This window comes from Lissotriton helveticus, chromosome 12, assembly GCF_964261635.1.
Source record: "Lissotriton helveticus chromosome 12, aLisHel1.1, whole genome shotgun sequence".
Classification (NCBI taxonomy): Eukaryota; Metazoa; Chordata; class Amphibia; order Caudata; family Salamandridae; genus Lissotriton; species Lissotriton helveticus.
Window position 1 is genome coordinate 273,067,577 of NC_136073.1, and position 14,160 is coordinate 273,081,736.

General features: G+C 48.5%; 1 protein-coding gene across 3 annotated transcripts in view; it reads left to right on the forward strand.

Annotated features, from left to right (window-relative positions):
• The window catches only part of LOC144798682 (polycystin-1-like protein 3), a 1,031,816-nt gene that overhangs the window by 814,770 nt on the left and 202,886 nt on the right, over window positions 1-14,160 (forward strand). For all 3 annotated transcript variants that reach the window (XR_013603613.1, XM_078669668.1, XM_078669669.1), the window contains one exon: window positions 11,065-11,225. Coding sequence is in view for 2 of the 3 variants with exons in the window: in XM_078669668.1 (XP_078525794.1) it covers window positions 11,065-11,225 (161 nt within the window). In the remaining variant the exon portion in view is untranslated. The remainder of the gene's footprint in view (window positions 1-11,064; window positions 11,226-14,160) is intronic.

Below are 14,160 nucleotides of genomic sequence, written 5' to 3' on the forward strand. Positions count from 1 at the left end.
CTATGGTTATCTAAGACCACTAAAATCACCATAAGGGTTGTCTGGATTAGTGCAGGGGGCTACACTTAAATAAGTGTGCCCCATATACTAAGCCAGCCTCCTACACATACTTTTAAGCTTCATAACACCTAATCATATGTTCGAGGAATATGAGCTGCAGAATACATACTTGTGCATAGATTGTCATCTGGTGTTGGGCTTGGATGTTTTCACTTTGTTGTTGTTTTGGAAGAAGTCTTTGTAGTCATGAGATAGATGACTCCTCCTTTGGACGATACTGCACATGGGCATCGACGCCATCCTTAGATTTTATTTTTTTCGCCGTCTGGTTCGGATGTGACTTGTTGCGTTCCGGTTGGTTCCGTGTTTCCAACCTTTTTCAATGCGCAACCTATCACCATCCGACGGTATTGTTTCGTTCGCGAGCCCCTCGACGCGCTAACCTTAAAATCCTCGATTCTAGTCGTCGACACGGGCCGCTGGGCCTATCTGGGCCATTCAGCCTTACGGCTAATTGAAAGGACTCCATTTAAAAAATGCCCCCAGTGTGGGGCTAAATGTCCACACAGTGATCACCACAAGGTCTGCAACCTTTGCCTCTCACCAGAACATGAGGAAAGGGATTGCCAGGCCTGTGCCTCTTTTTGCTCCAAAAAGACTATCTGTGATCGCCTGTCTCGACAACACGTTATGGCTCAACCTGCACCGGTGCCCGACGACATTTTCGACGAAGGCCCCGATGTTCTCTGAAGCTGATGATTCCGACTCTGATGACCACATCACTTCAGGTCAACAAGTGAGTACAACATCCATGCGCCTGCCCCATCCGATAAACAGAAGGCTCCGGTCAAAACTTCGCCTGTAGGCCTAGGTCGAGACCGAGGAAACATTTCAGAAGCCCTGCCTCTGGGCCCGACTCCGAATACAAAGGAAAAGCCTTCCGGTGGCTCGGGACCAAGCAAGCCGCATGCAGGTACTCATAAAACACCTTCGGTACCGAAATCAGGTACACACCCTACTCCTGTAACACCCAAAAAGACCTCGGTATTGAAATCTTCGGCAGCGAAACACCATAAGGCCTCGGAACCGAACACACACCAACAACCTTTGGATCCGAGGAAGATTTCAGACTCGACACCGACATCGAAACCAAAGGAGCACATGACCCCTCCTACGGCTCCAGAGCCCAAATCAAAACCACGCTTGGAGCCCAAAAAATTGGTGCCGAAAGGAGACAACAAGCAGGAAGAACTGTTTCGGCCAGATCCTATCGATCTGAAACAAAAGACATTACAAGTTGACCCTACAACAGGTCATATTGTCAATATCACAGGAAAAAAAAAGGAAATCGGATACCTCACACTTTCCCGAGGTTCCTGCGAAGAAAAGAGACTTTGCAACTTCACCCTAAGACCCTCTTCTCCTATTCTTCCTACCAAACGTTTGTCTCCTACAAACTCTCCTATACACTCTCCTAGACTCTCTACAATACTTCCATACTCACCCTTACCACCACAGGATTAGGATGATCTAGGGGACGGGGTGGACACGATAAGTATCCTTTAGATGACCCTGATGATAACACTATTCCGCAACAGGATACATGGGATGATTACAACAATCTCACAGATCCTCGAGACCCTCCTGGTCCAGATTTATACCCATCTAGGCCATCCCCTCCAGATGTCAATATTGGTTTTAGTCAGCTCATTAATAGGGCTGCGCAATATCATGGGGTTCAACTACATTCAGACCCCATGGACGAAGATTTCTTACTAGATACATTTGCTCAGTCACAAAATTCAATACATACATTACCCATGCTTAAAGGTGTCATTAAACATGCACCAGACATATTTAAAGACCCTCTCAGGACCAGGATTCTCAATCCTTGGATTGATAAAAAATATAAACCTGCCCCTAACAATCCAATTTACATTAAAGGACAACTCCCTTTAGATTCTTTGGTAGTCTCAAATGCAAGAAAACCTGCGAATTCCCAAACTTCTGGTGATGCTCCACTTCCAGATAAAGAGTCTAAACTGCTAGATGCATCAGGAAAATGAGTTGGCTCCCAAGCAGCCAATCACTGGAAAATAGCTAATGCACAAGCACTGCTTGCCAGGTATGACAGGGCTCACTACCATGAGCATGAAGATCTTATTCAACATTTACCTGACCAATGCAAAGCCAAGGCCAACGATCTGGTCCAAGAGGGCAAGTTAATTACAAATGCATCCATCAAATGTCCCCTTGTTGCAGCAGACATTGCATCTAGATCTGTCAACACCAGAGTCTTACTTCGCAGACATGCATGGTTGCGGATTTCTAGTTTTAAACAAGAAGTGCAAACAACTATCTTAAATCAGCCGTTCAATCAAGAACACCTCTTTGGCCCAGCTCTGGATACAGCTTTGGAAAAAATGAAAAAAGACACAGACACGGCAAAATCAATGGGAGCATTACAATCTCAAACACCACGAGGTTCCTTTTGTTGCTCCTTTTATAGGGGGCGCAATCAAAAACATTAGCACAGACACTACTTCCTCCTACAAGAGTCCCACACAAACATCCCCCAACACGGCATACTTTAGAGGTTGGTACAGAGGAAATAATAACAGGGGTAGAGGCCGAGGTAACAACAACCAAACCTCCCCTACTATCAAACAATGACTTCCCTCCTCTCCCTCTAGACCATTTCACACCGGTCAGAGGAAGACTCTCACAGTTCCTACCTGTCTGGAACTCCATCACTACAGATAGGTGGGTAAGACAAATTATCCCATATGGTTACTGCCTTGAACTTACCGCAACTCCCCCAACCATACCGCCCAAACACCGTCCAATGTCCTCGGAACATCTAACGCTCCTGAAACAGGACGTTCTCTCACTTCTTCAAAAGCATGCAATAGAACCAGTTCCCCTTCAGCATCAAGGAACAGGGGTTTACTCCTTCTATTTTCTCATCCCCGGAAAACGGTGCTCTCAGACCAATACTGGACTTTCGACCTTTGAATATCTACATACAATCAGACCATTTTCACATGGTCACACTTCAACAGGTCCTCCCTCTACTCCAACAAGGTGATTTCCTTGCCACTCTAGATCTCAAGGATTCTTACTTCCATATTCCTATTCACCCTGCTCACAGGAAAGAGCTAAGGTTTGTAGTGGATGGTCAGCACTATCAATTCAAGGTCCTCCCATTTGGAGTGACCAAAGCACCCAGAGTCTTCACAAAGTGTCTAGCAGTAGTAGCCTCCCACTTGCGAAGACAACAAATTCGTGTGTTTCCATACCTGGACAACTGGCTCATAAAAGCCAAGTCGTACAGCCCATGTGTTCACCACACTCACCAAACAATTCAGCTGCTCCACAACTTGGGGTTCACAATAAACCTCACCAAGTCAAATCTTCATCCGTCCCACATACATCAGTATCTAGAGGCCACAATAGACACTTTCAAAGCGCTTGCATACCCCAATCCAGTCAATATAGCCAGTATGCAAACCCTCCTAACAAAATTTCAGCCTCAACACTCACTACCAGCTCAAGTGTTTATGCAGCGAATAGGAATGATGGCCTCTTGTATTCTCTTAGTACCTCACGCAAGACTCCAGATGCGCCCTTTAACCGCATGCGTGCGGGCGGAATTCCGCCCGTACGCTGGGATTTGCGGTATCGCATGTTCCATGACGAGCTGGGCTCGTCATCAGCGTAGCAGGAGGCTACCTCATGACGAGCCCAGCTCGTCATGAGCGTCGAAGGGGTTAAAAGAATGTTTAGTTGAGTCCCTTGCTCATTGCACCATCAGGATTCAAGCAAGCCGGGCCGAAGACGGCTGTAATGCCAGAAACCGGTCCCCGGAAGCTTGTTTCCTTCCCAGTGTAAGAATTGGCTTTTGTAGTCTGGTCTGCCCTGTTCCCATGATGCACTGGGCCAGGGACAGACTAATTTGCATACAGCCAGGTTCTGAAACTGGGATGGTGCAATGAGCTAAAAAACGGTGTTGGATCTAGCCCTGATCTTTTGACTGGGTGAGAGTACTCTGCTTAATTCAGAGACTCTGTCCATCACCACCCCTTGTTGTAAATAATTTTGTCCACCCTAAGCGTGGAAGGGTATACTCAGATGTGAGTCCCTTGCTCATTGCACCATCAGGATTCAAGCAAGCCGGGCCGAAGTCGGCTGTAATGCCAGAAACCGGTCCCCGGAAGCTTGTTTCCTTCCCAGTGTAAGAATTGGCTTTTGTAGTCTGGTCTGCCCTGTTCCCATGATGCACTGGGCCAGGGACAGACTAATTTGCATACAGCCAGGTTCTGAAACTGGGATGGTGCAATGAGCTAAAAAACGGTGTTGGATCTAGCCCTGATCTTTTGACTGGGTGAGAGTACTCTGCTTAATTCAGAGACTCTGTCCATCACCACCCCTTGTTGTAAATAATTTTGTCCACCCTAAGCGTGGAAGGGTATACTCAGATGTGAGTCCCTTGCTCATTGCACCATCAGGATTCAAGCAAGCTGGGCCGAAGACGGCTGTAATGCCAGAAACCGGTCCCCGGAAGCTTGTTTCCTTCCCAGTGTAAGAATTGGCTTTTGTAGTCTGGTCTGCCCTGTTCCCATGATGCACTGGGCCAGGGACAGACTAATTTGCATACAGCCAGGTTCTGAAACTGGGATGGTGCAATGAGCTAAAAAACAGGTGTTGGATCTAGCCCTGATCTTTTGACTGGGTGAGAGTACTCTGCTTAATTCAGAGACTCTGTCCATCACCACCCCTTGTTGTAAATGATTGAATTTCCACGACAGTGACGTTGCAGCACCATGCCTGGTTACGGTCTACTGGGCTCTCACCCGATGTCCAGGGCTCGCTCATGGACATGCCCTTTGATGGCTCCCGCCTCTTTGGCGACAAGGCTGACAATGCCCTGGAGCGCTTTAAAGACTCTCGGGCCACGGCCAAGTCTTTGGGTCTTTCCAGAAAGAACCCTGTCACGCCTAGGTTTCGTTCCTTTCATGGCCAGGGCACAGGCACCCAAGCACGCTCCTCCTCAAAGCCTGTGCAGAACCAGCCTCAGCGTGGCCGTGGATTCCGCAGGGGCGGGTCTGGTCACCAGCGCGCAGGTCAGTCCACCTCCGCCCCTGCTGCTTCCGCCTTTAAGCCTTCCTAATCCGAGCTTCAGGGAGCATCCCACGCCAGTGGGTGGCAGGGTCCGTCACCACCTTCACCACTGGCGCGAAAATATATTGGACAAGTATATGCTGCAAATAATCTGCCAAGGTTACTCGCTCCCCTTTCTGTCCTCCCCTCCAGCCATGCCACCTCGGTACCACCGCATGTCGGGACATCATTTGGCGCTTCTCCGTCAGGAAGTGACGGCCCTCCTGGCCAAGGGGGCCATCGAGTGCTTTCCCAGTCAGGAAGTAGGGAGCGGTTGTTATTCCCACTACTTTCTGGTCCCCAAGAAGGACAAGGGGGGCCTGCGCCCCATCTTGGACCTCCGGGACGTCAATCGCTTCCTTCAGAAGGAGAAGTTCAAGATACTGACTCTGGCTCAGGTCCTGGCTGCCCTGGACCCTGGAGACTGGATGGTAGCGTTGGACGCTTATTTTCACATTCCCATCCTGCCGGCCCATCTGCGCTACCTGCGGTTCATGGTGGGCCGGGAGCATTTTCAGTTTGCCGTGCTCCCCTTCAGCCTTACCAGTGCCCCTCGGGTGTTCACGAAGGTGATGGCGGTGGCCGCAGCTCATCTGAGCAGGTCAGGGGTGTCAGTCTTCCCCTACCTCGACGACTGGCTGTTGCAGGCAGGCTCGGCCCAGGCAGTTGTCACCCACCTCCAGACTACGCCCGACCTCCTGCATTTGCTGGGGTTCTCAATCAATGTGCCGAAGTCACATCTGAGTCCCTCTCAGAAGCTCCCTTTCATCGGAGCGGTTCTGGATTCGACGCTGTTTTGGGTTTATCCTCCCGAGCAGCGAGTCCGGGATATTCAGGCTATGATTCGACTCTTTCAGCCTCTATCCCGGGTTTCATTCAGGATGACCCTCCGGCATCTGGGCCTGATGGCCTCCTGCATACTGCTGGTGACGCATGCAAGATGGCATATGTGGGCTCTGCAGTGGGACCTGAAGTTCCAGTGGGCACAGCATCAGGGCAACCTATCCGATCACGTCCAGATCTCGGAGGGCACTGCACGACAGTTGCAGTGGTGGCTCACAAATCGCGATTGGGTCAGTGGCAGAACCATCTCCCTTCCCCAACCGGAGCACACAGTGATGACTGATGCGTTCCTCCTGGGTTTGGGAGGACACATGGGAGAGGCGGAGATCCGAGGCCTTTGGTCTCCGGCGGAGTCCCGGCTCCATATCAACCTTTTGGAGCTTCGGGCAATCCGACTTGCACTGAAGGCATTCCTTCCCTCTGTCCGGGGAAGTGTAGTGCAGGTGTTCACGGACAACACCACCGCCATGTGGTATCGCAACAAACAGGGTGAGGTGGGGTTGTGGACCCTATGTCATGAGGCCCTGCACCTCTGGACATGGCTGGAACATCAAGGCATTACCTTGATGGTTCAACAACTGGCAGGTTCCCTGAACGCCGCCGGTGCATGGTGGATCACGAATGGCGTCTGAACTCGGACATGGTGCAAGGTCTCTTTCTGCAGTGGGGAGAGCCTTGGTTAGATCTATTCACCACCGAAGCGAACACGCAATGTCATCAGTTCTGCGCGTTGGAATTTCCAAGGCGGCATTCGCTCGGCGACGCTTTTCGACCCGAGTGGAGTTGCAGTCTGTTGTACGCCTTTCCGCCTATACCACTTCTGCCCAGAGTGCTGAAGAAGATCAGGCGCGACCAGGCCCAAGTGATTCTTGTGGCTCCGGACTGGGCTTGAAGAGTATGGGATACCGAGCTACTCAGTATGAGTATCGATCCCCCGATCCGTCTGCCTCTTCAGGAGGATCTTCTGTCACAGCAGCAGGGGACGGTCCTCCACCCGAACCTGTCCAGCCTCGCAGTTGACACCTTTCGATCTTCCTCCCGAAGTCTGTGATGTCATTCTGGCAACCAGGCGTCCCTCCACCAAAACGGTATACGCCTGCAGGTGGAACAGATTTGTGGCATGGTGCACAGCGAAGGTTGTGGATCCCCTTTCTGCCCCTCTTTCTGAGGTTCCTCTGTTCCTTCTCTCTTTGGCCCAGCAAGGCTCTGCCCTGGGCACTATCAAAGGTTATCTTTCGGTCATCTCTGCCTTTCTACGGATTGTTTTTAAGTCCCCGGTTGTTAACCGTTGTCTTAAAGGCATTACGCATACGTTTCCACCCGTACCCTTCACTTTTCTGATGTGCGCTCCCTTTGAGCCCCTTCATAACTGTCCCTTACGTCTTCTCACTCTAAAGACGGTTTTTCTGGTTGCTATCACCTCTGCCAGAAGAGTGAGTGAGCTCCAGGCCCTTTCTGCCAAACCTCCTTTCCTTTCTGTTTATCCGGACAAGGTGGTTTTAAGGACCCGTCCTTCTTTTCTGCCAAAGGTTGTCACACCCTTCCACAGTGGGCAGACCATCACATTGCCCACCTTCTTTCCGCCTCCGCATCCTTCAAGGGAAGAGGAGAGGCTCCACCGTCTGGACCCGAAACGTGCGCTCGCATTCTATCTGCAGCGTACACAGCAGTTCCAGGTGGGTGATCAGCTTTTTGTTGGCTACGTGGGCGCCAAAAAAGGTCGGGCTGTGCACAAATAGACCATCTCCCGGTGGGTCGAACTGTGCATCAAAGCATGTTACTCCTTGGCCAAGAAGGATCCTCCTATGGGGCTGGGTGCCCATTCGACCAGGGCATCTGCAACCACTACTGCCTTGGGACGCGGCGCTCCCTTGCAGGACATTTGTCAGGCAGCTACCTGGGCCTCGCTGCACACATTTACCAAGCACTACTGCCTTGACAGTCAGGTCCGGAGAGATGGCTTCTTTGGCCGTTCTGTGCTCCGTGACTTTCTGGTGTAATCTTGTTCGCAGACCCACCAAGGGGGTTGGTATTGCTGGGGTATCTATTCTAAGGTAAGGAATCTATCACTAACGTGTCTCTTTCAGATGCACAAGTTACTACTTGTATAACGATATATCTGTAAGAGACATTAGTTAGTGATAGATTCCTTACCGCCCGCCCATCCTTCCCGTTCTGCGAACTGATTACTAGGGTTACGGTCATCCCCTTTTAGGGCCCTCGTTTTATGCACCAATGGTCAGTTTCGTGCATGGCTCTGCGTTTCGGTGCGGAAAGTCGTTTAGAGAACTGACGTCAGCGCGCATTGGTGGTGCCTAAGTAGTCTCTGTCTTTTAAGAAACACAAGGGGACCCAATGGATAAACTAGGACCATGGGTAATCAAGTATATACCGAGTCGGTATCCAGCATTGCTGTCCAAAGGTGAGACCATCGAGCCATCACCTCGCCGTTCATCGTGATTCATTGAAGGGCACCTCCCCATCGTGAGACGCCAATTTTAACAAGAGCACGCAATTGGGACCCCCCTCGCGGCTCGACATCGATCAGGAAACGGACCACGGTTCCACTACCGCATTGAGCTCTCTCGGAGCCCGCCACGTACAAGTATGGCCGTATTTGTATCAAGTATCACCCAGGAAATTCCTGTACCTCGCTACTATCGAAACCAACCTGAACCACTCTCCCAGCCTTGTGGCTCCTCATTCCAGCAGCCGCATTCCAACTCAACGTGGTTGGAACCACACCAGGCAACTAATCACATTAGTCCTGATGATGATCCCGGTTTATTAGGAGCCAGGGGATCGAAACGTCGACCTTTGTAAATACAGTACTGCATATATGACCATTGTGTTAAATCCCGTGTAGAAACTGTAATTGTGAGTTTGCTATGTTATATAATGGTTTGCAAGCCACAAAATTGGCTCCATTTCTTTTTGCCTGTTATCTCTTGTCTTTACTTCACTGTTTGTTGCTTTGAATGATAGGTACAGGACTGTGCCCTATCACTTGTTTGTATGTCAACTGTTATTATTACATCTATTACAAAATAAACACCCGTGGCCCGGCTGGGTTCACGGAGTGAATTCAATTTATAGTGCTGACTCTGGTCTATAAATCTATTTTACAATATTTTGCTCCCTTACTACTAGGACCTTTGTTCTATATAGTAAGTACTTTCTGTGACATCATCTCGGCGCATACGACGCCAGCGACGGACGCGGAGTCGCGCGACACCACCTACTGACGCGCAGGGGTACTGCTAAGCAAAACTTTCCGGATCCAGTCTGACGCCTGGGGATATTCTAAGGTAGGGAATCTATCACTAACTAATGTCTCTTACAAATATATCATTACACAAGTAGTAACTTGTGCTACCTCATCAAACATTGGAAACCTTCTCCAGTCCATAAACCACAAGTAGGAAAAACTACTGAACTATCCGTGTGCTACATTCCATACTACAACAAAAGTAGCGAAATTAAAACACCAGTTATTGCGACCCAGGGATAGTGATGTGGCAGATGGATGGAGCCCTCGAAGTGAGCTGAGTTGAAATCTCAGCATCATAAAGTGTGAGCAAGGCCGACAGCAGGAGTTGTGGTAAGCAAACAGAGTTCAGGTGCCCCAGCTCCTGGAAGGGAGAGTGGGAGCACATGTTGTATCCCACTGCTGGTTAATCCTTCCAAACAGGAGCTCAACTCGTATTTCGTATGTGAAAAAGTAGGTCACTAGAGCAAAAACATGGATAATTAGTGGATGAGGGATATACCAATAGTGCAAATAGAGTATCATGTCTGAGAATCTCCCTTGTGCTCTGTCTTCTAATCTCATGTATTTCTTAGTTCTGAAAAATAAGTTGCAGCATCTTTCAGTCGACAGTGTTACTCACTCTCTGAGGTCACTCTTAGTCAAAGGGGCACCAGTTGAGAGGAGACTATTCCCCAGACACTTTAGTAATTCTCTCAAGAAATACTTAGAGAAATATTAGGAAATCACATGCCTAAGCACAACAATACACGAAGATCTTGAGTGAACTACGCTTTAGTTCTCCTTCAATGCGTGGCTCTTGTCTTGTGGCATGGACCTCACGTATGTCTTTGGGATCAAACTTGTGTTGTTTCACTAATCATATCTCAAGATGATGATATTGCAGGAGGAAGATGAGGTGCCAGACTAAGCTTCAGTTGAAGCATATTGTCACTTTAAAAAGGGCCACATGGTGAATAATAACCCTGTAGGTCTTGCAACCTAACCTGACATCATCAAAATAGGTGACATTCTCGATCCACATTGATGGGAATCAAGAATGGACATAAGAAAACGTTGTTATTCTTTTTTAACTGGGTGGGCCCTGTACCCAGGAGCTACTATGTCCAGTGCAAGCCAGTAGCAAAATAGACCAGAACAATGGGGGTGTGGGGGAGGAGGGGTTTGTTGGGGAGACCAGAGCTGTCTTACTGGATTGTATTCCATGGCTGCTATTACTGTATTATGAAATCCTACAACATCTCAATGACTGCAGATTGTTATGTTTCAATATGTACGTGACCATGAACCGGTCCTGGGATTGAAGACTTTCTTGCTGGATACCCCAAATTCTTATTTGTCATATTTCAGCAACAGTTTTGTAGAGTTCACATCCTAGTAACAGGAACTTCTGGAATGATGTTGCTTCGCAACTAGAAAACGTATGCTGTCTTTTTTTTCTCATGTACAACATGCCCAGGAATGGGCCCTGGAAATAAGGGCCTCCGTTTAGACACTACATCTTGAAAATACTGTTATGAAACTAATGATACTAAAAATATATTTTTTTTAAAACATAGACATGGGCAAGGTTTTGTAGTAATGTATTTGAGCAAATGCCTGAACTTGGGATGGAGAATCTTGTTGAACTTTACAAAATATAATTAATTGATGTTGATGGATCTGTAGTACCCTTTGGAATGAGATGCCATTACCAACATTGTATTGTGTCAGTGAATCCAAAATACCCCCTTGTTGATGACAGTCAAAGACATGTCTTGTGAGATACCTCTAACCACCCCACATTTACACAGGGGCTCCACTTGAAGGAGCAGAAATGGAAGTATTTCTTGAAGAAAATGAATCAGCTGGACCTGTGCATTATTGTGATTGGCTGCTGCATGTGCGGCCTTTACGCAAAGCGCATCGCCCTGCGGGAAAGGGATATCGCACGATGCAAACGGAACCGGAGCAGGTGAGTGAAAGAGTATCCTTCACACCGTGAAATATTGGGACAGTGTGGGTGACTATCAGGGACCTGAGAGGGAAGTGCAAAACCTGAAACAAGAGTTTGAATCAAAGTTTGTGCGTTCAAAAAAAAGTTATATTTGGTAAAGTACTACATGATGACTATGGAAGCTGATCAAGTTCACTGGTGACTACCAAGAGAATCTACAACCTGCAAACCTGCCCGAGACACTTAACACTTGGGTTAGCACCTGCAACAATAGAAAAGCCTTGGCCCAACCTTCAACATTTTTGTCTCTTGCACTTGTCCTAGTAAAGTGCATAGGAACAATAGAAAGGGTGTTCTAGTGGACGGGCACTAGAAGGTACACAGGATTATTGGACTTCAGCTGTGCTTTGTATCTCCTCCCTCCCCCCTCTGAGTACATCGTGTGATGCCTCTTCTCCTCCTGTGATTAACAAAACATCCATACTCGTGCTGCAGGAGTGGGTAGACTCTTCCTGCCCACATGTAGCCTCTTTTTTTTCTCATACTTTGGCTGCTTTCCTATTTTTTTTGACATTCTCGTACCTCTTGTAGCAAAGGGATGTTGCTTCTACTTTTAATGTTGCTACTATGCAATGTTTTTCGGTTGGTTGTTATTGTTATTTTCATAAACGGGTTTTTATAAGGTGTTCAGTTGGGTGCTTCCGTGCACAGATATTTTTTTCCCGAAAAAATTATTTATCAATCCTGTTTTTAAATAACAATAACAACCAACCGACAGATGGCCCGTGGGAAGACTATGACGTTGATGCCCCACGTGATACAGACATGGATTTGTATCCAACCAATCCGTCACTCTCTGATGACGCTACTACTTACCATGAGGTCATACACAGGGCAGCCACATATAAAGTTGATATACATTTTATCCAGGAATACGACAACTTCCTGATCGAATCATTGTCCAAGACACAGTGCACCCTCAATTCCCACCCATGCTGAAGGTAATGCCAAAGACCACCCCTAAGACTTTCAAAGATCTAGTCAAGGCATTGTTTTTTACACCTAGGGTTGATAAAAAAATATAAACCCTCTCCTAGTGATCCATCCTAATTTGTGGCCGCGTATCCCCAGACTCGCGAGTAGTCCACATGGAATGGAAACACAAAAATGTATAACACAGCCGGCAAGAGGGTGGCAGTACTATCAGCCACCCATTGGAGAATTGCCAATTCAATTGGCTCCACTCCAGATATGACAGGGCACATTGGGATGAGATGGATGAACTCTTTAAGCACCCTGAGTACAGGCAGCATGGGCAGGAGCTAGAAACAGGAGAAAACCATATCCAGTGCCACCATCCTCTTTGTCTTAGATGAGGGCGACACAGTGGCCAGAAGTGTTAACACTAGTATTCTGTTCAAACTTCATGCATGGCTTTGTGCCTCTGGCTTTAGGACAGAGGTACAGAATCATCTGTTGAACCTGCCATTCGATGGTGAACATCTCCTTGGACCGCAGATGGACCAGATGCTAGAAAATCTTTAAATAGACATGTCCAAGGTCACGGGTGCCCTGCAGACATGAACACTGAGGGAATACTTTTGAAGATCGTAGTACAGGGGAAGCAGTAAGACTACCTCCCCAGATCTTCCTTGCTCATTCCAAAGGCAACAGCCATACCACCAGCAGTCATCATAGGCAGCGGCAGGTCCTCCGCAATAGCAGAGGAGTGTCGCCCCACTGCCCAGCGCAGAGCCGGCAAATAAAAAATAAACCAATGTTCTATGATCGTTTTAATTTTTTTTGCTGGCTCTGAGCCAGCCTGTGCAGGGAGGGGCGGGACATGGGAGGGGGGAGGAAGAGTGCTTGTGCACTCCCTACGTGTTGGCAGGCCAAAACACAAAAGTGCTCTTAAGTTTTTCCAGCTCAGCTGCATTCAGCAGTGGGGCTGGAGAAACCCCACAGACTCCATCACCTGAGCGGAGTGGAGCATCTTGCTAACCCGCTCAGGCCAATCCCCATGCTGCTGTGCAGCACGGAGATTGATTGGGAGTCTGTCCCAGGGGCTGCTGGGACCAGAAGAGGACCGCAGCGGCGATGCGGGAGGCGGACAGTAGCTTCAGTTAAGTTCTTTTTTATTATTACTAACATGCCACCCACACGCTCTCTCCACCCACCCACCACCCTTTGTTAGTGGCGGCCATCACTGATCACGGGGGTATTCTAGAGGGGACCGACAGATGCAACAACACCAAGAGTAGCGGTAAAGATAGCTCAGCTAAAAGAACCACCTCCCCCAAGCAGTCACACATCACCTGTAGGGGGAAAACGTCAGGGGTTTCGTCCTTGTTGGGAAGAGATCACCTCCAACCAATGCGTTTGCTCCATCATAGAGCACGGCTACTCCCTGTAGCTCTCAACAACCCCACCAAACACGCATCCCTCAAACCCAACCTCAGCCCAGAACACCAGTGCCTCTTTCAGTAGGAGGTGCAGGTGCTTGTCCTCGAAGCGGCAATAGAGTGGGAGCCGTCGCAATATTACGACAAGGGAGTGTACTCCCTCTACTTTGTAATTCCCAAAAAGGATGGACCCCTAAGGCCTTTACTAGAACTCAGGCCCCTCAATAAGTACATCCTTTAAGAACATTCCGTATTGTTACTCGCCAGAATGTCAAACCGCTGCTGCAGCAAGGCGATTTCATGACTACACTTGAGCTGAAGGACGCCTACTTCCACATACCCATCCATCCCTCTCATCACCTCTACCTTCGTGGTAAGTGGTCAACATTATCAGTTCAGGGTATTGCAAGAGATGTCTACTGGCTGGAGCGGACTTTCTACATATGCTCTGGACGTGTCCTTCTATACAGACATACTGGACTACAGTCACAACTCTGCTAACGCTCAGCATTGGTGAAGAGATCCCACACACATGGGAGACTTGCCTGCTG